The sequence below is a fragment of the Saccopteryx bilineata genome, chromosome 2 (assembly GCF_036850765.1).
Source record: "Saccopteryx bilineata isolate mSacBil1 chromosome 2, mSacBil1_pri_phased_curated, whole genome shotgun sequence".
Lineage (NCBI taxonomy): Eukaryota > Metazoa > Chordata > Mammalia > Chiroptera > Emballonuridae > Saccopteryx > Saccopteryx bilineata.
Window position 1 is genome coordinate 286,185,051 of NC_089491.1, and position 26,439 is coordinate 286,211,489.

General features: G+C 46.5%; 1 protein-coding gene across 1 annotated transcript in view; it reads left to right on the forward strand.

The window, feature by feature from the left end:
- Nucleotides 1-26,439, forward strand: part of PAPPA2 (pappalysin 2) — a 210,646-nt gene that overhangs the window by 119,524 nt on the left and 64,683 nt on the right. Inside the window, exons 12-14 of the mRNA XM_066261210.1 lie at nucleotides 6,105-6,240; nucleotides 6,713-6,929; nucleotides 25,291-25,462. Of these exons, the coding sequence (XP_066117307.1) occupies nucleotides 6,105-6,240; nucleotides 6,713-6,929; nucleotides 25,291-25,462 (525 nt within the window). The remainder of the gene's footprint in view (nucleotides 1-6,104; nucleotides 6,241-6,712; nucleotides 6,930-25,290; nucleotides 25,463-26,439) is intronic.

Sequence of the window (26,439 nt, forward strand, 5' to 3'; positions counted from 1 at the left end):
TATATATAGCTTTGCATTTCCACCCAAACCCAGCCTGGTGTGTTATAAGGGGAACGGCATTTCCCAGTGTCTCAAAGTTTGTCCTCAGAGGGGAAAGCACACGTTGTTCACTTTTTTATCTGATCACCATTCATCTAACTTTTCATTGTTCTACACAAAAGCTGTTGCAGGCCTAGGCATGGTGACTGAGCAAACTGTAAGGGTCACGCCTAATTGAGAGACGCTTTCCTGGCTCTGCACTTGTACACCTGCATTCCCTCGCTTCTGCATTCTTATTCTCCGTCTACATTTTATTTATTTATTTATTTATTTATTTATTTATTTATTGCATTTTTCCGAAGCTAGAAACGGGGAGGCAGTCAGACAGACTCCCGCATGTGCCTGACCGGGATCCACCCGGCATGCCCACTAGGGGCGATGCTCTGCCCCTCTGGGACGTTGCTCTGTTGCATCCAGAGCCATTCTAGTGCCTGAGGCAGAGGCCACAGAGTCATCCTCAGCACCCGGGCCATCTTTGCTCCAATGGAGCCTCAACTGCGGGAGGGGAAGAGAGAGACAGAGAGGAAGGAGAGGGGGAGGGGGAGGGGTGGAGAAGCAGATGGGCGCTTCTCCTGTGTGCCCTGGCTGGGAATTGAACCCGGGACTCCTGCAAGCCAGGCCGACGTTCTACCACTGAGCCAACCGGCCAGGGCCTCCATCTACATTTTACACCTTGTCTTATTCTTAGACTTTGACTTAAGTGGTGTTTCCCCAGGATTTAGGCTCTGAGATGGACAGCTGCGTGCAAATGTGGGTCCACCAGTTGCGGGGGGAGTGAAAGAACCAGGAGTGGGCAGGGGAGGGAGTGGCCACATGAAAGTGTCAGTGTCCTGTCCAACAGGGATCTGGGATGGCCCTTCTGAGTTGTCCCACCTGTACGCCACTCGCTCTTATTAAGCCCACAGGACATGGGCTTCTCCCCTCTCTTCCCATTCCAGGAAAGGGATATGACCTTGTGACGGCTCTCTCCCTCTGAGAGAGCAGTTTCCACACACAGATGGCTGTGGGCTGAGTGCTCAGCCGTGAAGGGGGGCATCTGGGTAGCAGACCACAGTGTTCACTAAAGATTTGGTTTCATCTTTTTCTGATCCCCCTTCTGAGCCCCACACGCTCTGCTAACACAGAGTCTCTGCATACTCAGCCCTGATGTCTGCAATCACACGTGAGGAACTGTGTTCAGAGAGAAGTGAACCCACGAGTTGATTCTGATCCGAACCCTTGCACGGACCTGCCAAAGCACATATTGTCAAATGTCTCCCCTCAGACAGTGAGGGTCCTCTGAATCACATTTCAGATTTCACATTGTGAAATGCGAAAATCTCTGCATTTCACAAAATGACCTCACTCTTTTGCAGAGAACCACATAAGCTCATCATGTTTATAGCCTCCCTTGTCCTGTGAAGGAACAACACAGGAAATCACTTGGGATTTGTCCAATACCAAGAGAGACAGGGCTCGGACATGGGAAGGAAGTCAAACCAGGTTCAAAACCCCTTTCATTTTGATCCACATCCTCTAGTATGGAGACCACCAAGGCAGCCCAGTGGCAGGAGGCTAGTTGCCACACACCTTTCCTTTATCTGTTAGATTTGGACTTCAGGTAAAAGCCCCTGAAACTTTGAGAGTTAATTTCTCCCTTGTCAAGTTTCTGAAATCTACACAGATGGCTATCTCATTAGGGAAATCCATATACAATTTCCAATATTTGACCATTTTTTACCTACAAAAAAAAAACAATCATGCAAGAGTTCTTAATCTATTTTCTTTTGACCACCCTCCCCCACTGGACTGCTAATGGCTTTTAACGGGTTCTCTTAGCTCTCTGAAGTGTAATGGAGCTTTTATGCCTAAGTGTTTGTGTGACTTCATTTTGGGAAGGGGGGAGAGGGGGAACAATTGTCAACACATTTTCTAAGGAATCTGTGATTTCCTGCTCCCCCAAATCAAGAACCAGTGGGCAGTCAAAAGAATACAGAACAAAGCCAGAAAACCTCAATTCCTGTTCTCTAGCATTTCGCTAGAGGAAGTAAGTCACTTAAACTGTCATAATCCTGCTTTTTACATTTCTATAATGTAACCTTTATATCCTGGGGATATTATAGGACAAAAATTTTAAACAGGAGTAGAAACCCAATGAGCTTGACAGAGGCCCCGGCACATTGTGGGATCACACTTGGCACGCTGTCAAGCGTGGCACAACCAGATGGCATGTCCGCCCACCTCCTCCTGTGCGAGGGCCTCCCCTCTCTCTCTGGGATCGGGCAGTGCCAGAGATGAGGGAGGGTGGAAAGGCACAGGAAAAATAACAACCCAGTAACTAACCAAAAGCATTTTGAAACCTCAGAGGAGATTCTTTTCAAGTTTGTGGTATAGTTTTAGGGCCTGCTCTCTAGTGACCACCACAAAGGGTGACCTGGAAGTTGAAATGCTTGGTTTGGGGGTATGGTCAGTGTGTCTGTCCCCAGCAGGCACACTGAAGAGGGCTTTCTTAAGCCCAGACAGTTCTGCCCGAGGGAAACATTCTTTCAGTATTAACCTCACCAGTGGGCAGGGGTTAGATCTGGTAGTTAATGTGCAGGCTTTGGATGAAAAAGCAACTGAGTGTGTGGGACTGGTTTTCTACTTCTGTCTGTCGCTATCCATCCATCCATCCATCCATCCAACTATCCAATCTATGTTTTCTCTTGTTTCATAGTATTTTGTGATGGATTCACTGAGCTAATTTCGCAGGCAGTTCTTCTATCTTGAGACCACCCCTCAGTCCTGAGAATCCCTCATTTTCCTAAAAGACTCGCACCTCCTCTCTGATGTCTAGCTATAGTGTTTCTTCTTCATCAGAGCCATGTTCATTCTACATCGCCTATGAATAACATGAATGCGTTATCCTTGTTAAAACAGATAATAACACCTTACAGATAAAGCCACAGTCCTCTTGACTTCTCAGCAACTTGGCTTTGTCTCTTGGGGCATGCCCGGTGCTCCTATTAGAGCTGAGTAGTCTCCCAGGAGGTGCGTTTGGTGTGCTTAGTCCTGACAGGGGTGGGACCAGCTGTTCACATACTGCACTGGTGTGGTGGTTAGAGGGGTGTCACACTTGTCTTTGCAAAGGTGGCATGGTGGTAGAATTAGTAAGAGCTTCATGGGCCAAATTCTCTGCTTCAGTCACTACCTGTCCTTCATGTCGAGGAACATAAAATTCATTATTTTATGTGAAGAATAATATGGACTATTATATGTATTAAAATAGCTGTGGCTTGGCTATAGAAAGAGCAACTTTTTAAAATATTGTCTTTGTTTGAATAAGGAATATACATTTACTATTCTAATTATACTGTAAATTCTAGAAGTTTATATGTACAAGAAAAGTAGGTTTTTAATAACTGTATATTGAATTGGATTTCCTGAAAGGTCTAATACAAGAGTTATATATGTATATATATAATATATATATATGTGTATAATGCATTTTTCATAAATTCTACTTACACAGTACAGATATATTCAAACCAAGAGCATCAAATGTTGCCTCTCTCTGTGGAAGTGGAACCTAGAGGGCCAATCACATTTCTATAAGTACCCATTTAAAATAGTATATATGAAGTATTTTAGTCTATACCATTCAGAAAATCACAGGTCTCTGGATACCCAAATACACAGATTATGTTTTACTTAAAATTTTTATTTTTTTACCCTTGTCTTCTCAAAGTATAAACAGAATAAAAAATGTAGTTTTTGTGGGGTTTTTTTGGAAATAAGAATTCTTGAACATTGAGTCCCTATTAGACGACAGGCACAGTCCTCGGTGTTTTCAGGTGATGTCATCTGACCCGTGTGGCAGCCTGGTGTGGTTGGCAGTGTGTCTGTTTCTCAGGCTTGGGGAAGAGGCACCCTAGGCTCAGAGAAGAGAGGTGATGGCTCACTCAGGTTTACCCAGTGAGTGAAGAGGGAGCTAGGAGTCCAGCCCAGGTTTCTGCCCAGCCAGCTGGCTCTCCAGAATTATGAGTTTAGTCGGTGCATTTTGTCCCGTTCTGATTGGCTATGCATGTACGTGCAGATTCAAGCTCAACTCTGGTTCTCAGGCCCCAGGAGCTCAATGAGAGAGCCCATACTTTCCTGCCTTCCCGTTGATGTTTTGAGGCCCACGTGGTATTCAGATGAGAGCAGACTCTGGCCACCTCTTCTGGGTTGCTCTGAGAAGAGGTTCCCAAGGGCGAGCATCTCGTACCTTTCTCAGGTCCCTGTCTTCCTTCACTGTGTATTCCAGCAATCCTCTGCCTCTGTCCCCTGGGTAAGCCTCACCTGTGGCGTTTCCACTTCAGCCCTGGCCTGGAAATCCTGGCTCAGCCACTGCCCACTGCCCCCGGGAGCCGGCTTCAGGGTTCAAAGTGACCGATCTTCAAAGACCCTTAGAGCAAGGAGACGCATTGCTGGGAGACGTAGAATGAGTCGGAGGTTTTGGACGCAGGCTCTCAGGACAGAGAAATCCGCACCATTAGATCTCGCCCCACTAATTAGTTTCACGTGGGTGGTGTCTGTTTGGGGGACCCTGACAGCAGGTAGGAGGACTGGGCTCTCCTGTCTAAGGCCTCATGGGGTAAAGCCACCAGGTGCTTGTTTAGACTCTGTCTGTTCTTGGCTCAGGAAGCGACCCAGAACTTTCTTCCAGTGCTCAGGTCTCTTTTGTGGTGTGTGGAAAGGAAGAGGTCATGGGAGTTCCCGGCGGCTTTGATGCCGCTCGCTGCCGGAGGTGAGGGCCGTGCGTGAGACCTTCAGTTACCTGATGGCGTGTTTCATGTCTAGCCCTCATCCAGCCGGGGACAAAGGACCTCGCATTGCGAGCCATAACCTAGGGGTCTGGGCATTTCTTAAGTTATAAAGGGATATTTATTACTTCAAAGAGGGGAAATGAAAGAAAGGGGAGGAAAGACACTGTAAAAAGAGAGTGTGGCTGGTCTTTCCCTCAAAGCAGGAGTGGAAGAAGGGGGACTTGTGCTGTATCGACCACTGCAAACCATAAAACCTCCCTAATTAAGCCGGCAGCGCAAATGAACACTATAAACACAGCACCGCGGCTTGGGAAAACCCAGTCTGCGGACGAGGAAGAATTCTCGTTAAAATGGAAAACATGTTTTACTCGCCCGTCCCCTGTTTTTTAGAGGAGATCCCTGTCATTTGATGTGGCTCTTTGCTTGCACTCTGAGGACCGGTTTCCTGGGGCTTCATGACCCCCAGAGCCTGACAGACAGCTAGAGGAATGTACCCAGGCTCTAACAATGTGCCTCCCGTGTCATCAGGGAAGGGTGGAATCTCTTCTCAACAGAAACTAAGAGTAATGTTGAGCTATAGGAAAATAACTCCAAACTAGAATGACACCTGATTTCAGTGTGGAAGAGAAGCTCTCCAAGTTACAATCTCTACAATGTTTTCTTTTATATCAAAGGATTTCCAGGGAAAAGATGTCCATAGTTTACTCGGAAAGACTGTTTTATAGCTAATCAGCCTAACCATCTAGAAATATTCTTTATTTAAAAAACTAAACTTTTTTTGTGCCTCAGTGTTGGCTTATTTTCTAGCCATGGGCAGGGCATCAGGGGAGAGATGTCCCCCATGTCATAGCTCTTGGGCTAGGTGAGAGGTTCTGATAAACATGTTCGAGGGAGATGCGGAAGAGTCATTGCTGTGCGGGTTCATAGGCAAACCAAACGCTCGCCGGGTGACCGTCTTGCCCACTTCTCTCACTTTGGGGACCAGGCGGCATTGGCTGGCTACCTGGTGTTTTGTTGTCTCTAGCAATTGCCTCTTTGAGTGATCTTTTCTGAGATAGAGAAAGACTGGTTCAAGCAAAAATGATGAAGTAAAAAAGTCTCAGAAAAAGGCGGGAAGCCCAGTAGCTGAAAGTTATCTCTTCTTTCCATCTAATTCTATTTTACTTGTGGTGTGACCTTGGGAACCTTCTGTGCCTGCTCTGTGTTTTCCTCATTTGTACGGGAGAAGGGAGTGCTCACTTCACATGTCGGGAGAGCCTGGTGGGGGACAGGCTCACACACGTATGTTCTTATGCCTAGGTGTGTTTCAGTAGACCAGGCGTGGCCACAGCGATTTTTATTTTCCTGACGTCTGACGGCCTGGCATCTGGGAAACGTCCGCGGCCCACAGTGACCCTCCACCTGGTCGACGTCAGTGGGAACAACCACTCTCTTGGTGAGTCTGACACTTGCCCCCGCAGGGTCACTGGAGGACCATCCAGTAGACCAGGAGTCAGTTCCTTGTCTATCTCCGATATCAGTTGGGACCGTGCTTACGTCGCACAGCGACTGAGAGAATAAAATGAATACTAGTTACAAAAAAATGGTGCTACGTCAGTGATTTTCAGTCTTTTTCATTTCATAGCATAACATAAACTAAGGACTAAAATCCTGTTGCACACCGAAAAATAAATATTTTGCCGATCTGAAAAAAAATGGGTATAAGTTTGATTCATTCTCACAGGATGGCTATTGCAGTATTGACTGTTGTCATTATTTTTATTCAGCAATCTAAGGGAAAAGAGATCAATGCCCCTGGCTAAATAGTCAGGTACCGCATGTTTTTAAAATTCTGGTGGCACACTCGTTGAAAGTCGCTGTGCCACGTGCATGGCTTAAATCCAATTTGTGTCCTTCTGTCTCTTCAGGAACCTATGAACTGTCATGCCATCATAACCCATTGTTTGTCAATGTGACCAATCACCCGACTGTCCTCTCCCACCGGACCGCCTCCCTGCTGCTGAATTTCTCGTCCCCGTCGGTGGGCATCTCAGCGGTGGCTCTGAGGATGTCCTCCCACCTGAGTCCCTCAGTCCCCAATAACTGCGTCCCGGAGCACGAGGGGCAGAATCATCAGGGACAGAGGTATGTAGTTCCCTTCCTTCCTTCACTTTTCTCCTTTATTTTTTTCCTTTTTAAAAAATTTTTTCCTGTGGCTTTGATGAGCTCCTGTCATTTCCGTACATAGCTTAGTATGTGCCGTGGGTGCTTAATCAAAGAATAAAGAAATGGGTCTAAGAACTGCTAAAAAGACATAAGAGGTAAGCAAAGAACCATTGATAGAAGGCGCATTTGGGTTTTATATTTTGTTTTTCATTCCTTAGGTGAGCATAATATTTTATGTAAATATTTAACATCTTTACAAGGCCTTAAAACATTTTTTTTCACATATAAAACCACTGCCTTTAAATTAACCTTGTTATATAAACTGCCAAAAAGTTGCTGCCAAAAGCCAATGTTCCCTAAGCGATCAGTGTTTTTCCACTTGTTCCCACACGGACAGTGTACACAGAAGGTTTAACAATGACTTTCTGAGGTGTGTCATATAGCCTATCAGAGTTACATTTGGAAAGCAAGAATACCTTAGCTGCATGTGTCTCTCTGGGGTGGACATCGGTGATTGTCACCATGTAGAGAGAGGTTTCCTGGAATTTGGCCGCAGCTGGTGGGGGAATTGGAATCCATAGTGTTGGTTGTTGTCCCAAGGTTGGCCCTGATGGGGGGAGCATGCCAGACAATAATCTGTGCTGTAGTAGGGCTGGACTTGTTCTATGAATGGTCTGATCGGTTGGGTGGGACACTCGGTAACAAAGTTTGGTCCCTTAAAGAGTTAGGTGTCAGGCAATTGGGATCCCAGTCACAAAAGCTGGGTTTCCAGGCAGTGCTCTGTCACCCAGAAGAGATTCTGATATCATAGGACCCAATCTAAGTATACCAGAAGCCCAGGCTTGATTAGGGAATAGGAGTAGACAGTACTAGCATAGTATTTTAGTTACCTTTTGCTGTGTAGCTTATCACAACAACTGTGGCTTATCACAGTTTCTGCAGGCAAGGAATCTGGGTGCAGATCAGCTGGGCGCCTCGGTTCAGAGTCTCCTGTGAGGTTTCCATCAATCTGTTGGCCAAGGCTGCCCGTAACCTCAAGGCTTGAGTGGAACTGGAGAATCCACTTCCAAGTTCACTCATGTGGCCATTGGCAGGCCTCAGAAGATCTGCATCCAAGCTCACTCACATAGGTGCTGACAGTGGGCTTGCTCACATGGGCGTGGCTCAGTTCCTACTGCTGCGTGGGCTTCTCCATAAGCCGCCTGACTGTCCTTATGACATGGCAGCTAACAATCCAAGAGACAAAGAGAACCAGAGTGTTTGAGTACACGAGGGACTGCCCAAAAGGGAAGCCACAACCTTTTTATAATGTAACATTAGACGTGACAACTCTGTGCTTCTAGTCTAGAAGCTTCTGTTCCTTAGACCGGGTCTGTAAGTCCAGCCTATACTCAAGGGGAGGGCTTTGCATCAGGACATGGATCATTAGGGTCACCTTGAGGCCGTCCACCCCATGCATTATAGTAGTTTGCAGTCCTTAAGTGCTGACTCTGCACCAGGTATCATTGTCAGCTGCTGGGACACTTGGAAGGGAGTAACAGTAAGGGGTAGAGCCAGGAGAATGTGCATTGCAACATTAGCAACTCTTAAGTCCTGTTAGTGAGCAACAGGCTTAAGATATTAACACAAGAATGTAGACTATTAAAATAACATTGTTTACTAGAATGACTGCCTCCCTCTCATGGGTCTTCAAATTACTTTCTCTCCTGGCTCTACCTCTGGCCTCAGGCCATCCAGAATTTCTTTCAGGTCCCTGAAACATGTGTTCTTGATGAGCATCATGTCTTTTGCACATAGTGTTCCTACTTTCTTGACCGCCTTCCAGTCCCTCGTCACTTCAGCTCATACTTCGCCATCAGGATTCACCTTCTTCTGTGGAGTTCTGGCAGACTCTCCCTGTTTCCGTGGGGTCCCGTGCATAGCCCACATGCTGCATGAGCGAGCAGCAGTCACCCTGGGCGGGAACTCTTTATTTACTTGCTGTCCATTCCACTAAACTCTGAGCTCCCCACACTGGGAATTCTGCTCAGTCTGTCCCAGTACCTAGCAGAGGGGCCTGGCACCTAATAGGGATCAGAAACTGCATCTCTGGTGAAGACTTCATCTCTTAATGCTCTGTGGAGCAGAACTGAACCAGCAAGCCAGAGATATAGGGGTCACAGCCTCTGTAGACCTGGGGAGGGGAATTCTCACCATCGCAGCTGTGACGGTTTTCACAGAGAAGCTGATTAACTGTGATGGCTGCTGCAGTGCTGCTGGTTCTCCACCTCTTTTCACTTGGCACTGGGGAGGGAGGGGAACAAGTTTCCCGTGCATGCATGCAAACCAGGAGGAACAAGAGATGATTCTCCAGTTACACAGAGGCTATCTGAAATACACAAGCAATTCCAAACCACATGTGACCAACAGGAACTGTGCAAAGTGGCTTGGTCTTCTTCTCTTCCAGCAAATCTGTGCAATAGAGTACGTTTTGATACACAGGGAACCTAACAGAGCCTATAGATTTGCTTTGTGAACCTTTAAAATCTGAATCCCTTGGTACTTTCAAAAACTAGAAGAAGTCTTTTTGCATCTTTGTGTCAGTCACAGTTGTAGATGTAGATAGACCATGATATGAAACCCTCAAATTCTGGACATAGTGAGAGAAAGTCCTGGCTACCTCCTTCTTACCCCTTATGACCTGAATGCCATTAATACTAAAATGGGCAAGAGACAGTTGACAGAGGCCTGGTGGTAGGAAGATACGTTACCCATTTTGTATTTAACCAGTAATGACCAACAACTGCCTGACTGTCCTACAACACTGCACCTTCAAACCAGCCTGACTGGCCCCCAGGGCCTCAGCTGAGAGCCAGCAAACCTAAGTCTGCCTCTCCAGTGATGTTCCCAATCCTTGGCTTGGACCCATTGGCTTTGAGCTCTCTCTTTATCTTGTTTCCCATTCTGTTATGGTGACTACCCAGTTTATGACCCTTTGGGCTTGGTGTACTGATAACAAACCCCTTCGTCTTGCAAACCAAATTTAGTGTTCCAGGTTTTGGCCACCAGTGCTCACTAAGAGCTCAATTCCTTTTTACTTTTCAGCTGTTTCCAGCTGTAGCCACTTTAGGGAAGGGCCCTGCATAACCTGCCACAGCCTCCCATGAACTAGAGTATCTGGTAGACCCCCCAACCAATCTAGAACTGTGTTGAGAACGTGGGGTAGTGGGAATCAACTCTTCGATAAATGCAGTGGGATTCTAATAGGTCACTTTTCCTATAAGTGGATTCACTTGCAGATAACCAGAACTCCTATTATCAACTTTAGAAACTCAAGTCTAGAAGGATTCTCTAATAGAGAATCACTGGTGGACAGGTGGTTTATCCTACAACAGAATTTTGTTCTTCCAGTTACATGACCCACTGGAAACATTGATTGTAACTTCAATGTTACAAGCATTGATTGTAACAACAACTTCTTCTTCTTCTTCTTCTTCTTCTTCTTCTTCTTCTTCTTCTTCTTCTTCTCCTTTCTTCTCCTTTCTTTTATCTTCTTTCTTCTTTTTTCTTTCTTCTTGTATCGGGTCCTCAGTGTGGAATATTCGGAACATTACCTCTTTTCCCAGGGCAAGGGCTCATGTCAGTGGCTAAAACTTCCAACTGCTCACCTCTTTTCCGTGTTTGTACTTTTCCTCCTATTGATTTTCCTTCCTACTGGCTCTGGAAAAGGTTGAGAATGCAGTGGAACCTTCCAAACAATTGTGCTTCCTTTGCTTTTTCCTTGTATTGCAAACCTGTCTGGCTTTCTATCATTTGATGCTAAATAATCAGTTGTATAACTGTCTGTGACTATTCTGTCTTTATTAGGATGGTGGTACCTCCTGCCAACCCTCTTGCCCCTTTAAATGCTTCTGTCTTTTGTATTCTGCTTTATCTGGAATTAAAATTTCCATCCCTGCTTTCATTTTGTTTATATTTGTTGGATAAATATTTGCCCTTCTTTTATTTTTAACATTGCTTCACTGCACCGTTTACAAAGACACTGTATAAAACTGCTCTAAGCTTTTATTCTGAAAACTTATCTCCTGGCCTCATGCCTCTAGTATCCTTTGGGACCCTGTAGCATTTTTACCTTTGGGACATTCATCTCATGGGATCCTGTGGCATTTGACAATTCTCCTCCCTCTCCCATTCCACCCCACCAAAATCATTCCACTCCCTGACTCGAAGTCTTGGGAGAGTAAAGACAGGTGGTACCGGGGAGGACTGGCAGATGGAGAACAGTGAACACGCTGGGATGTGCATGGTGTTGCCGAAACTCGTTGGGGGGTGAGCACTGCTGGGCCAAAGTTCTGTTTGACATTACATGTGGCAAAAGCAAGGCAAGGAAACCGTGCAGGAGTCAGGAAGAGACGTCTTTCCTTCTGCAATATCTCTGCAGTTACGCCTTCTGAGAATCGGGATGTCGTGTTAACCCTTTGAGTAGTGAGTATTTTTCATGCTCACTGACCCCTGGGAGTGAGGTTCTTTTTTTTTCAAAAAATAAAATTAGTTCCAGTTCCAGTTTTATTAACTTAAAATCATGTTTGTTTGATAACAAATTTATGGAAACAAGAAGAACATACATTTACTGCTCCAGCTCCAAGTTTAAAGACATCGTACATGTATAATCGTACTCTGGATGGTCAGGAGGCATGAGGACGTACATGAATGTTCGTGCTACTCAAAGGGTTAACTGGCAAATAGCAGTGTTTACAGGGCCCATCTCTGGGCAGTGGAGGGTGGATTTGGAACTGAGAGGGAAAACATTGATAACTGGCAGAATAACTCATGTCAACAGAGAAGAAACCCCTTTTCTCTGTACCTTTTATGTCTCAGATCAGTTTTTGTTTTGTTGTTGTTGTTCCTAGCTTTAATAATAAGACCACTTTTCAATATAACTTCTAAGTAGATTGACCTCACTGGAAATGCACATATTCTTTTTTTAATGTTTTGAACTTATTTGAAGTCCAAGGCAAACATAAAATGAAGTATCTCATTAGCTTGTTCAGTAGAAAGACCCTTCTGATTAAGATGGAAAACCAGTAATAGATACTCATAAATGTAAAATTATAGTGGGTCCTGAGGTTTACCTTGAACTATAGCTTATCAAAGCCAAGTATTTTAACTTAAAATTGAGTGGGATACTAATCTTTTAAAATGAGTATCTGTGTGGAAACCTGGGTTCTTCCTTCTCTCTCTTGTTCTTACCCACTTTGTATAGTCATGCTTCAACCCTTTTTATCTTTGTGGAAAAATTGATAGCTGATTGGCGTGACAATTTAAATCTAATACAGTGACTGTGTATGTGTGTGTGTGTGTGTGTGTGTATACATTGTATATACATTGCTATACTTCATGTAGAAGAAAAGCTTCTGAAAAGTTTAAGGTAAATTGATTTGGAAACTTATTCTCTATGGTGTGTTTATCTATATGGGTCTATGTATAGAAGGAGACTATGCATCATTCAGAAATGTTTATTAAGAGCCTCCCGTGAGCCAGGAATCATTTTCAGTTGAAGACAGAGATGCAGAATTCACCTTACTTGAGATTAGCACAGCTAAGACTAGAATCCAAGTAATTTGTTTTTCGCAAGAAAGGTTTCATTATATGAATGGAAAACTGTTTTGGAAATACACTCGTGTCTACTGCTACCCAAGAAACCCGGCGACCCTCCCTCGCACTGCGTTTGGATTGGGGTAACCAGAGTTTAACTGACCCTACTAAGGAGAGCCTATAGTTGAGATGTGTTTATGTAAATGGCATGTTTATTTTGAGGAAACCCTGAAACCAAAAAATGTCAATGTGGGCTCCAAGTAACGCAGGTACGCTAGTGATCTTTGATGAAGTAGGTGAAAAAGGCTGGAATTGAAAACATACGTGGGCCTTTGGGGCAAGTTCAGGAAATGAATTTCTAGATTAGAGCAATTTTATGGGCAGAATCCAGGGGATTTGGGGTCATTAGAAAAAAAGAGAAGTTTTGACTCAGCTCCAATGGGGTCCTAGCCCAGACCAAAAAAAACCCCCAAAAAAGAATCTTAATCCTCAGAAGAGAGAAATTATGAGGAAAATATTTCACTCTTTTGGAGATTATACATGCAGGTAAACCATCAGGGTGACCTACGATTTTGAAAGCCTGGTTTATGTGTGTATTAGTTTTCTGTGGCTCTGTCATGATGTTACTGCATACTTGTCAGCTTAAACTAGCACATGTGGATACTCACAGTTTAGACTTCAAGCTTTTAGACCAGGATTGACTGGGTCCTGTGTAAAGTTCAGTGAGGTTCCAGCAAGGGCTGGGTTTTCATCTGAAGGTTCAAGTGGGGAAGGTCACATGAGGGTTGGCATTTGGTTCCAAAAGACTGAGGGTCTCAGTTTCCTGCTGGATGTGGCACAGAGGTGCCCTCAGCTCTTTGTCACATAGCCCTCTCCGTTGGCCAGCTCTCAACTGATCACTTGTTTCTCCACAGCCATCAAGAGAGACAGCCTCTCTTCAAGAACACCTTTCCATCTTAGGCGACATAATCAGAAGTGACACTGTTACCTTTGCCATATTCAGGTGGTTAGAAGCAAGTCACTGGCCCTACCCACATTCCAGTAGAAGGAACGACACAACGGTGTGGATTCTAGGGGGCAGAGGTCACACCCAGCACAATGCGTTAGCTTGGGCTGCTTGAGTGTGTGCGTGTATCTCGGATCCGTACAGAGGCCCACACTATACTTACATAGTTTTAATTTACTACACTGCTTGGGCCATGTGGGACATGTGAGGAATTTTCATGTAGGACAGAAACACGAGGGAAGAACAGGAATTCCAAAGAGTAAGGTCTTTTCATAGGAATTCACCAATTCTTGGTAGGCTAGCTTGTCTAAGTCGCCTTCTACCAGAGCACATCCTCTCCATTTTCTAGATAGATCACATTTATTTAATGAGTGGATCATATCCACATTTTATTCCCAAGTTCATTTTCCCGGTACCCTGGAGCCTGAGCCACCTGCAGAGCCCCTGTCTCCGCGGCTCAACTGGAATTACTATAGTATTTGTTCATGTAAATTTAATTAGTACTATCAGTTTGTTTCCTAGAAGATCTTGAAATTATATATAAAACCGAAAAATTTAAAAAAATTGTGCTTATTTTTCAAATGATCTGCGTCTTGGCTATTTTTATAATGTTGGATAATTGAGAGTTTCTTGTTTTACTAGTGTGGTCCAGTGTGTAAATGTGTGTGTGTTTCACTTTATGCAAGGCAATTTATTAGAAAAGGTCAATGTACATTAAATTATTTAACTAAATTTTAAAATGATTTAACTTTTAAAATGATAGTGCTATTATTATAAAGTATTATTTTTAAGGAAAAAAAATTTTGTTTGTAAAGAGCAGTATCCAAGAATTTCTCTCTCTTTCCTTTTGTTTTTCCTGCCTCAATCTGCGATTTCCTATTTTCTTAAAGCAAGCTAAGCATGAACACGTGACGTCTGCACCTCCCCAAGCAGGCCTGTCACCACCGGGCTATCTGTCCATCATCACCCAGGACAATCAGAGTCTGCCTTGGACTCCCCTCCTTCCCCACAATTTATGGGCAGATCATTCTGGGAAAAGGAAGATGTTCTAGAAGCCTAGGGAACAATTAAGTCTGAGTGAAGAAAAGCAGAGTGAACATGCACCGTGTGCTCCTGTATGATTCTATATTCAAGGCAACAACTTTTAAACAGAATGTGCCTTGTACATTAAAAAACTTTTCGTACTGGGCTATTATTATTGTGGACATCAGAATAACAATAATATTGGAGTTCAAGCTTCTGACTCTTGTATATGGAACATGGAAATGCACGTCGATATTATTAACATACTTGCTTTTTTTTGGTGTTGTATGTGCTTGTATAAAGAAGAGGATTGTGTAATTTTAAAAAAAAGAGTAGTCAAAGAATATTGTAGCTCTGGTTTGGTTTGGATGCTCAGGGCTCGCAGAGACCTACAGATTTACATACATGGGCACTAGTTTAGGCACCGTTGTTAGCTCTGGGCAGCCTCTGTTCTTCAAGTTCTGTTTCTTGAAACAGGAACTACCAAAAGTAAATAATACAGAAAAGAAAAACAACAGCTATCACCACTAACTCATAATTTTCTGTTTGCAATTCATGAACTACAGTGACATGCTAAGTTGATGCCATCTCAGGCCGACTCACCCCACCTGCCTGGCCTCCTCAGAGCCCTGCTTCCGTGGAACCCTGTGTTGTGGCACAAAAGATGTCTTTGGCCTGAGAAAGCTCTTCTTGAAAAGGTGGACCTGCTGACTGAGAACAGAGCATGTATCACTTGTGAAGTGCAGAGGATTTCTGGGCCACCGTCCGTTGTCTGTGCCAAACCCACTGTAGACATGGGATTTCGGTTGAGGGTGGAAGGATGTGGTAGAAAGGAAGTCAGCTTTCCCAGAGAATTGTGGCAGGACATGGCTGTGTTTGCCACTTGGGAGCTGTTGAGACTCAGGTATGAAAGCGTGCCTTCTTGGTCGTGCTGTAGAGCACAGCTACGGTTGGACCAGAAGGTAAGGCCTCTGAGCCCCAGCACAGGTGCCTGCAGCCCAAGTGCAGCTCAGGGCCCTGGCATTCTGTCCCTGCCGTGATCAGGGTGTGAGCCTGCTCTAGGGCACGGGATTGCTCCGTCCCTGTTATCCGTCATTCTGCTCCATGCCTCATTATTCCCTGGAACCCTTATTGCTGCTGCTTGACCAGCTCTTACTGCGCTTCCATTGTTTGGAGCTCAGACTGGAAATGCTAGCACTTTCTCTTCCTCCTTGGCCTGGCCTCTCTGTTCCTGACTTGTCCTGTGCAGAATGTTCAGATCACCTGTCTTTTGCTGGCCTCACACAGTGAAGCGCTTCTCCCTTCCTTGCGCAAGGACTGCGTGTGAAAACATTTGTGGATTGTCTGGCTCCTCATCTGTCAGTTTTAGGAGAGGAGTTCCTTTTAATGCTCCAGGATGATGATCTCTCCCGCTGCAGGGAAGGAAAGGCATTATAGAAATGTGGGTTGCATTTCTACTCCTTTGATTAGCTTCTTCCCCGAAGCAGTGTGGCAAATGAAAGTTGAATCTGTTTTTGTTTCCTAAGCAGGGAAAAAATTGCAACTGCTCAGTTGTTTCCTAGGTTTCTTTTTTTTTTTTTTTTTTTTTTTTTTTTTTTTTTGTATTTTTCTGAAGCTGGAAATGAGGAGAGACAGTCAGACAGACTCCCGCATGCGCCCGACCGGAATCCACCCGGCACGCCCACCAGGGGCGACGCTCTGCCCACCAGGGGGCGATGCTCTGCCCCTCTGGGGCGTCGCTCTGCCATGACCAGAGCCACTCTAGAGCCTGGGGCAGAGGCCAAGGAGCCATCCCCAGCGCCCAGGCCATCTTTGCTCCAATGGAGCCTTGGCTGCGGGAGGGGAAGAGAGAGACAGAGAGGAAGGAGGGGGGGGGGAGTGGAGAAGCAAATGGGCGCTTCTCCTCTGTGCCCTGGCCGGGAATCGAACCCGGGTCCCCCGCACGCCAGGCCGACGCTCTACCGCTGAGCCAACCGGCCAGGGCCTGTTTCCTAGGTTTCTTGCCCAACTTCCTTACCCAGGATGATTTTCCCATACAATAGAGGGAAGGAGGAGAATCCACCCAAGAGGATTCTGAGGGTCCTGGCCGGTGATGGACGGCCTTGGTGGATGACAGGTCTTCTTGGGGAGGCACCGCGAACTGTTTGAGTCTTTTCAACTGTTTTCTCTCAAGGGGTTATAGGGGAACAAAGAGGAGGTCATGGACATGATCTCATTTAGGCAATTATTGGAATACGGCTAGAGTGTTCTAGAACTAGCCTTTATTAAAATGTCACCTTGTCTGAGATGGCTTTTAGCGGGACCCATCCTGAAAACCAGTTGAGTGACAGCTTCTGGTGGGAAGCTAGGAACTGGCGCACACAGCTTAGGCAGACTTGGGGTTGGTATCTACCTCTAAGGAATTGGCTGGTTTTGAAACTGACTCCATGGTGCCTTATCACAGTGTCTGAAATTTCACTTCTTAGTGTTGCTTTTTTCAAGTCTTGACACTCTGTAGAGGTTTCTTTTAAAATCGCAAAAAAAGTTTGATAAAAGTAGAAATATTTTAAGCCATTATCGACTGTTTATACCAGGAGTATTCTCTTATGGATGTTAACAGCTCAAAACCAGGCCAGGGCTCTGCTGGAGGGTGCCCCGGGGTGGGTATTGGGAGGGCATGAGATGCAGAGAGGAGTGATAGAAGAAGAGATGAGTTTAAAGTGCCACCAGCTTTCCCATCTTTCTCAGGCCTGTCCTGTCCTCATCCCATCTTGCTCAGGCCTGTCCTGTCCTCATGGTCTCCATTCACGGCAGCTGGTAGAGAGAGCATGGAAAACAAAAACAAACCAATATTTCTGGGTTCTGTCATTTTGCCAGCCTGCCAAGTGGATGGACACTGTTGACAGATGTGACCATAAGTTCTGGTTGGAATGATGCTCTGGCTATGTCTGGTTCTGTGTAGCCATGACCATGGAGGCAGAGGGAGCGTGGTGATTGGAGAGGCGGCAAGCCCAGGGCCCAGACCCCTGCCTCTTGCTTTTGGCTGCGCCGTCTTCTAGACAGTCTCACCATGTGATTTCCAGAGCACCCGTTCCCTTCCTTGGGGCTTCGTTTCTCCAGGCACACATTGTAAGGTATTTTTCCCCACCGAGAAGGAAGGAAGGGGCCAGAGCCACCAAGTGTGGAATAACAAAAGGCTTTATTAAGTACAGTGCATCTCCCACCCGGCGAGGTTCCCTGGCCCCGAGGAAAGATGGAGGCCAGATGGAGGCCAGGGAAGTCGCAAGGATTAAACCGCATGGGAGATATTTAAAGGGGTCCCTCTAGGGAAGTTGAGCTAATATAACATGGTGAAATCTCACTGGCTGGCAGACGGTTGCTTTTTTCCAAAGGGTTCCTGCGAAGCTTCTTTTGGCGCACTTGGTTGTGGGCGGTCCTAGCCAAAGTTCGAGGGCCTGGATTCCTCACGTGACCATCCCCCATTATCCACCGACCTTACACACATGAGCCGTTGATGCTGCAAGGCTGGGAGTGCCTGGGAGAGCAAGAGAACAGAAGGGAGTCATCTTCCAAATCTGATGTTAACCAAGAGCTGACAAATTCTGGGGTACTGCGGTGATGGGAACTGTCTGAAGCTTCTGTCAGGGAGTCCAGAAACTTGATCAGGAAAGGAAGCCAAGGGCAAGAGGGAAAGTCCCAGAGGGGCCCTGCTTGTGTCTGAGGTTCTACTTAGGTAAACGGGGAACTCATTCAAGGTGTGGCTTGCAAATCCTCGAGACCTCAACATACACATCGTTTACGTATAGCCACGGAGACACCACCTACCCCTTCTTCCTGCCCCAGAGGGGCCACTCCAGCTACACTGCAGACAGCCGCTCCTGCCCACTCAACGTCATTCACGGGGCTGTGCTGTCCCTTCCCTTAACCCACGTTTCCCAGTCCCCCAGATGTGGCTTGAGAATGTGGCCAGGGAAGTGTCACTCCTGAATGACCGTGCAGTCACCTGGGGGCCGCGGTGACCACTCCTCACTCCGAAATGCCCCACGTGGAGGAGGCTCCTTGCTCTACAAGCTGCAGGAAAAAGTGTATCTATCTCTGGCTGTCGTTCCTGACGGGTGCTGTCCCTGCTGGTAAGCCAGCAACCGTTTCGACTCTTCCTAGGGTCTTCCACCTGTTTTATGGTCTACATTAACATTGTGGGTTCTGAAACTTAGCAACACAGGGCTTCGGAAAGGGAGTACTTTTGGCTGTGTGATGTCAGTCTGTTTCTCCTTAGAAGGACAGGGGGCATTTGGTTGGGATGTTGAGTGTTGCAGTCAGGTGTGTTAAGAACTGTGCCCAGAATCAGAAAGGAGCAAAGCAAATTATCCAGGACTGGAGCCACCAGAGTCCAGTCCTGAACTTCCAAATAGGTCACATTCTCGAAAGAGATGGACATCTCCCGACAGGGACATTTTAAGGGGCCAGCTCTGGGCAGGGACATCTATACAGAGGCATTGGCACGCCCACTTCCCCAGGTGACCAGAATGAAAGGAGGCGTCAGCTCAGGGCAGTGCTTTATTGTCACTCAGTCACGGGCGGGAAGATCAAGCGCTACTACTGAGAGTCCTCTGTCACTCTCCGATGAGAATCTTCAGACAAGAGCTTGTATCAATTTTCCCTTCCCCTTTGGTATGATCCTTCAGTGAAGCTCCTTGAAGGACCAGCACGGCTCTGCCCCAGGAGGCTGACGGTCCATGTCCTGTGGAACAGCGATGGGGCCAGAGTGCGGAGGAGGCAGTGTGGTGTGCTTGCATGGAGACCCTCTCCCATTGTTCTGGTTTGGAGAAAGAGCAAAGCTCTCTAAGGATGGATGCTAGCACCGTTATTTGGTTTTGCTGTTGGGGGTGGGAAGATTAATGAGGACTTGGTCTCTTCCAGTCCACTCTGCATTCCGTCCACCGTCTGCTGCCAAGTGCAGAGCATACATTCCTTCTTAACCGGCACCCTCTAATTTCAATACGAACCCATAAAACACAGTGGGGGAGTGGAGAGATATATGATCCTTTTTTACTAGTTAACCTTAAAGGGGCTGCTTCTGCAGAAGCTGCTGACCTCGCTCTTGGGTCAGTGGCGGCACTTCTTGGATAAATGGATCGCAATCTTGTGTCGAACGAAACAGCTGAAAAGTCGAGGCATTGAGCAAAAACTTACACTGGGCAAGAAAGCTCGCGTGAAACTCTTTGTTGGTTTCTCCACCACATCCTGCCCATTCGTGGCTTTCTGGACTCCTACCCCAATACCACCAGCACCTCATCTATGAAATGAAATATCATGTTAGAGCTGGAAGGGGCCTTCGAGAGAACTTGGTTCAACCCTGTCATTTTACAACGTTGCAGAAAAAGGGCCAGAGTTGTTAAGAGGCTTACCCAAGGTCGCAGAGATAAGCACTGGCAAGCCAAGACCAGAACCCAGGCCACATGGATATTGCTCCTTCCTGCATCATGCCATGCCATGCCACGCCACGCCATGCCACGCCACACCACGCCATTCCATTTCTCCTGAACTGGCCTAGATTCTGGGTGTCGAATAGTGGTTGGCCTTTTCTAGCAGCCCAAAGGAAGATGGCATATTGGCTAGGAAAGGTCACGAGCTAATGCCATCCTGCTTTTGAGTTTGCGCCAAGTTTAATTAAATGCTTCTTTGTTTCTCTATTGTCATTTTAGTGTGGTAGAAAGTTCTGGAATAGCCCATTATTTCTTTTGGTCTCAGTTTCCTTGGTTGAACAGCCTTTAAGGTGCGTTTATGTGTTAACAAGCTGTGGATCCCCTAAGCTCACTGTTAGAGGTCACCCACCTCCCCACCCCCAGCAGTTATATGTAGGAAAGGGAGTCCTTCACTCACAATCTTCCATCCACTCTCATATGGGAGAAATGGGACGATGGCTTCTGACGGACTCCAGACTATTGTCATAGCCTCCTAAAATTCCTCCAGGGTGGCTCAGACCCTTAGGAGACCTTGGACCAAAACAGAGGGGAAGCTGCGGACAGGACAACTCGGACTTTGCCTATCCATCAGGAGTCACCCACCTTCCCACGTGTGGGTCTTGGCTGAACGCTATGCCAGCTTCCCTCTAATGGCCTCAAGGAATGGAAGGCTAAAAAAAGCAAATGTGCTTGGTTTGGCATGCCCTGGGGACAGCTCAAGACAGGTTTGTTAGTGGGTCTGTCCGCTCCCTCCGCAGAGAATGCTACCTGCTTACTGGTGTCAGCCTTACCTGTCCCTCGTCAACCACTGGGCGGCACAGGAGAACTTTGGGAGTGTGCCTTAGTCTGTCTTTAAATACAGATGTTCACCTTTTTCAGTGTAAGTTCTCCAGATGTGTGAGTCAAAATTGAAGAAACCCACACATACTGAATTTTCTTCAGTAAAATAAAATGCTTAGTTCTCAGAGGCAAAGGGGAAATGGTGATTTCTGTCTAGGTTTTGAGAGTGACGTCTGGCCCTGTGTCCTGTCTGAATAGCACCAGAGGTGACATTCCAGGATGTTATTTATCTCTTTTGTTTTCCCCAATCCTGCTCTTTCTTGGATGTCAAATCCTACCCACTGATGAAACTTTCTCTGAGACAGCGTGGCTGTATAACCAACCAGTAACACATGACTTCATTATTTTCTCTCTTCTGCTGTATTGAGTGTTTCTTCAGTATGAGGGGAATGTTTCATGCTTTTGATGTATCTTGTGGCTTCCACGTGATAATTTGTGCTTAATACATTAAAGCGGGGATCAAGCAGTGGGACCAGTTCCTCCTGGCCCAGCCTTGTTATTTTATAGTCTTGGCCTATGGAATTTATTGACACCTCTCAGGTCCCCTGTATCCAGACCTTTATGGTGCCGGGTTTCAATCCTGGTGAAAACTCGACCAATCACGTTGAAACTTAAAAACTCACAGATGCCAGGATCTCCCTGCAGAGCTAGAAATTCAAAGCCTCCAGGGGACAAAGTCTGGATGTCTATGTTGTATAACCTTTGCTGAGTGCCGTGCATGCCTGTGACTGAGGAGGCGCATGGCATAGAGGTCACCCTTTCATGGAACTGTGTCACCGAGGGGTCCCAAGTACAGGCGTCCCTTACAGACCCCGAGGAGAGCCCAGGAGCCAGCCACGGTTACGGTGGGCGGGCAGCAGCCAGCGGCCGGGTGTGATTTCTAAGGTTCCTCCCGACTTAAAAAATTCCATCAGGAGAGACTCATTCCTTTGGCTTCCAAATTTTGTCTCCTGTTAATATGGAAATACCTGTGAATCACAGCGGACTGGGTTCATCACATGCCTACCTAAGAACACGTTGTGATGAGGTGTAAGGAGAGATCTGGAAAAAGTGGGTGGGAGGGTGAGGAGCGGCTGCCAGAGGAGGGAACACTCTCAGCAGGGCGCCCTGCGGACACCACGGCCGACCACTGGACCAATGTGCCCGATTCGATTCTCTGTTGTTTAAGAGACAGCTGCTCAACATGGAGACAGGCTGTTAAATAATCTATGCTTCTGTCCTCGGCTGCCCTGCCAAGGAGCTTTGTGGCTCACCCTGGCCTACGCCGCTAGCTTTTGAAGGGAGAAAAAAGCCAGAGGGAAGCAAGCAGCCTCGCCCCAGAGTGATGGCCTGCGGTCCCGCTGGCCCAGGCAGCGCATGCGCACTCCGAGACCCAGCCACCCAGCGGAGGACTCTCCCGGGCTCACTGTGTGGCCTCCACCCCGTCTCCAGACAGCTTCGGTTTCCTTGTATGTCAAACCAAGATAAACACCCAACTTCCCACCTCTCGGGGCACTGCAAGCTTTCCTGCCGCCTCCTGTCATTAACATGTGTCCAGAGACCCTAAGAAGAAAGCTTTGGAGACCTTTCAAAAACGACGTTTCCTCTTCGCATTATCTCTGCGATGTCGTGTGGCAGCGCCAGGTAGAGAGGCGGCTTCAGGAGTGGATGGCGAGCTGGGGCCCCGGCTCTGCTCAGAAAGGCAGTGTTTGTAGTGGAAGAGAAAGAAACACAGAGGGCTTTGGGGTTGAGGTGTGAGTGAGAAAAGCCTACAATTGGTACCAGATGCCATCAGAAGCTAACGACCTGACAAACACCATCCTCATAAAACAAATTCCTTAAAAAGGAAGCAAATGGAAATCTAAGCTAGTGAAAGAATTCGCCACCACTGCCCTAAAACCATTTCTCACTTCATAAACAGGTCTGGGCTCAGTAGATTTTTTTTTTTTCATCTTGGTTTTATTTCATGTCACCTCCCCCCCCCCAACCCACCCCCGGTCTGTTCTCCCCTGTCTCACTCTTCCTACCTCCTGCCAATGCTGGATGGACTTTGCACACCATTGGTAGTCATGGCAACGGTAGCGCATGGTACCCCATCCTGACTGGAGGAGGGCACATTTACAGGATGGGTTTTGTGTTGTATCTCAGCATGGATCTGTCCCCAATGGCGACATGGCAGAATTGGACAGCATCGCTGAAAAACAGCACGTGCTATTTCACATCAATTTCTTGGCAATAAGCTGACCCAAACCACAACTGTTCACGAGTCTCTGTTTCCCAGCACTCTCTCTGCTTAACAGGCTGAAGAAATAATATGTTTCGTGGCCGTGAGGGCCTGTAGCATCTGTGGAACTGGAAGCGTGTCAGCATCCCCGATGAGGTGTTCTGACTTCATCCCAGGAGGGATAGTTGGGTTCAGATCCCTTCTTTTGGTAGGCTGAACAGAGACTCAGAGGCAAAGATGTATTTCCCATCTTTCCTGCACAATTATCAGCTTTGTGTTTGGGGGATTCCTGCTCACAATTAACAACCCCCTTCAACTCATATATTTTCCCCTCTGTGGAGGCTCTTATCCCTTCATCCATACCTAAAAAGCATAGATAAAAAAGTGAGAATATGTCACTGACGTGTGACTTTAGTCCTGTGGGTACAAGATCAGGGGCAGCAACTCTAGCATATTCAGATCAAATCCATCTCTTTTTGGGGGGGGGGGACTAGTGATTTTTAACTCAGTTCTCAATTATTTCAGGGCAGTATGTGCAATGACATTTTATTTTCCACCTTCTTATATTGTTGCCCTTTGATAAAGTCACTGGCCACTTCTATAATTCAGGGGAAAATAAAGCAAATTGATGATAACAAAATCAATCTAGTCATTTTGGCTAATACTTAGCATCACTGCCACAACTTTAAGAGCAAGAAAATATCTTGTTGGTCCCTCCCACTAGACTTCTGAGTTCCTTAAGGAATGCCAGTACTCAGACCACTACCTTGCCAACAGTACGTACTCAGTAAATGCTTCTTAATGAATAAATGAATGAATGAATGAATGAGTAGGGCAAGATGGCCAACTCATTTTTAGTAATAATATTTTTGTATTTCAGTTTCCCATCTGCCACTAGAAAATTGAACATAGTTCCCATTTTGAGAGCTATTGACTTACTTTGCTGTCTGTTTAGGAGACATTTAGATACCAATTGCCTTGTGGAACAAAGGATGAGTTATTAACTGAAGAACAAGCAAATGCATCTATGATTATAATGCAAGGTGGAGGAAACGAGGTATTAGAAGAGAATATTACTTATTTTTACATTTTCCTGGGAAGCTCAGAGTAGGAAGATACTTGGAGGGCTCCTTATTGAAGGAAGGTCTTTTAGGAATCTCAGCAAATTGAGCAAATGTGCAGACATGGGAAAATTAAAAAGTGTGGGTGGCTAACAGAAAACAGCCCACTGTGGGTGGGTCCTGGGCCGTTTGTAGTGGAGCTGGAGAGGGGATTCACTGGAACAATGCAGTGACAGCCCCCGTGGGATGGGTAGCGTTACTACCCTCATCTTGTGGGGGAAGGAGTGAGTGACTCAGCCGAAATCCCACAGGGAGTAACCGGGGTCCCAGTTAGGCGGTGAGGCTATTTCCTCTGTCACATCCTGACTGATGTTATGGTCCAGGCTGAGTCTCCCAGACCTGTGGTGAGTTCAGCTCTCCTGTTTCTGGTTGACTGTCCCTGCAGTTCCAGGCCGCCGTCTTCCTCTGCTGAGAAGTAGTCCTGGGAGCCCAGTGTCCAGCGCGTGGGCGTGTGTCAGTATCCCGGGTCTCGTCCCGTCACAGGCTCAGTTTCTGATATTCAGTGGTGGGCATGGCTGTGATTTGTTGTCAAAAATATTTCCATAATGTTGCCTTTTCTCTCATCTCGGGTACCCAGACCCCTTTATAGGGGACCCCCTAGGCCCAACCTGTCATTAACTACAAAGTGAATGCCTGAAAACCAGGAGCCCCCATGATTCTTCCCTGACCTTCATCCTGGGTCTGTTCTGGCTGTTTGGGGCCCAGCAGTACTGGTTGTTGACCCTTTGAGTAGTGAGTTTTTTGTTAACCCTTTGGAGGATGTACGTGAATGTTCGTACTACTCAAAGGGTTAAATATGTTGAGGGTTACTTTTGTGATCTGTTCATTTCTGATGCCACCCAGAGCTTTGGGGACACATTCCCCACCTTATCTCATCATCATCATTTGTCCTCCTGGAAGAGCCCTACAGAGTCACTTCATCATTACTTCTTAGCTGATACTGTTCTTGTTGATTTTATGTTGTGTGGTTCCAGGTCGTATAGAAGGAGGTGACGAGTTAAATGTAGGTTTTGGGGGAAAAAGTTGTTCATTGTGGTTGAGAGGCATTTTCCAGAAGGCACCACAAAGTCTTTGCTGCTGCCTGTTGGTTCTGGGTCCATCTAAGATGCTGTGTTTCTGTCGCCCCTAGCTGTGTCCACCGGCCCTGTGAAGAGCAGGGCAGCTGTGCACCATTGCTGCTCGATCACACGGATGTGGTGAACTGTACCTCTGGTGGCCCAGGTCACATGAAGTGTGCTGTCACCTGTCAAAGAGGGTTTGTTCTCCAGGCCAGCAGTGGGCAGTACCTCAGGCCCATGCAGGTGAGTTGGAAATCTGTGGTCGTCAGGACCGAGCCCCTGGGGAGGGAAGGTACTCATGCTCCTCGCCTTGGCCCCATGGGGGGAGGACAGGTGTTTGTAAGTCATTTGAAAGGAAAAATGAGAAATGAGAACTCCAACAAGGCAGGGGAAGCATAGCTTTAAAGAAGTGCACGGTGTATAAGAGCCTGTGCTGTTCCCATGACCCAGGTGCCAGCTCTCCAGGTGGGCAGTGGGTAGGGATTCTTGTTCCATCCTGCTCCCTGTTCTTGTCTTCCTGTCAGAAGTAACAGTCCCCACTTTTGTCTTCAAGATGTGAATGTCCCAGTTCAATTCAGCCTTGTCCACAGTTGGAGGGCAAGATAGGTTGCAGCCAGCTTCTCTGTGGTTCATTCTCCTACCCTTCCCCACCCTGCCTCCAGCCCTTCTTGCAAGAAGGCTAGAGAAAGAGTTGGTTCTCCTTCCCTCTGTTACTGAGGTGGGAATTCTATCATGATTCTGGCTTTGCCAGAATTTTCCAAATTTCTGCAAGCTGCCACCATTTCCAGGATTTCAAGGTGGTTAAGAGGTAAGGGTGTGGCTCAGGCAACAGATCTGGAATGAAATTTTAGCTCCATTGCTTATTAGGAGTGTCATTTTAGGTCAAAACAAAACAAAACAACAAAAGAAAACTAACCTCTTTAAGTTTGTTTACACATTTGTAAAATACAGTTTTAGGACCAGAGTATTTCTGTATCTTGAGGTTATGATGACTGGTTGGGAATAATTTAAAAGCTTCTAGCAGAATGATAGGCATGTCACACTGTGTTCGGCTGCCGTTGTCGTGAGCATAATGCTGTACTCTCAGCTAAAAATGTTGTTTTCCATCTTTTCTTTAGAAAATTTTCAGTACTCTACAGCGCAGTTCAAACTTGAAATCCATCCTGAAAACATGACCGTGATGTGAGCCTGAGAAAGATGCATTAGGGCAGAGATAGTGG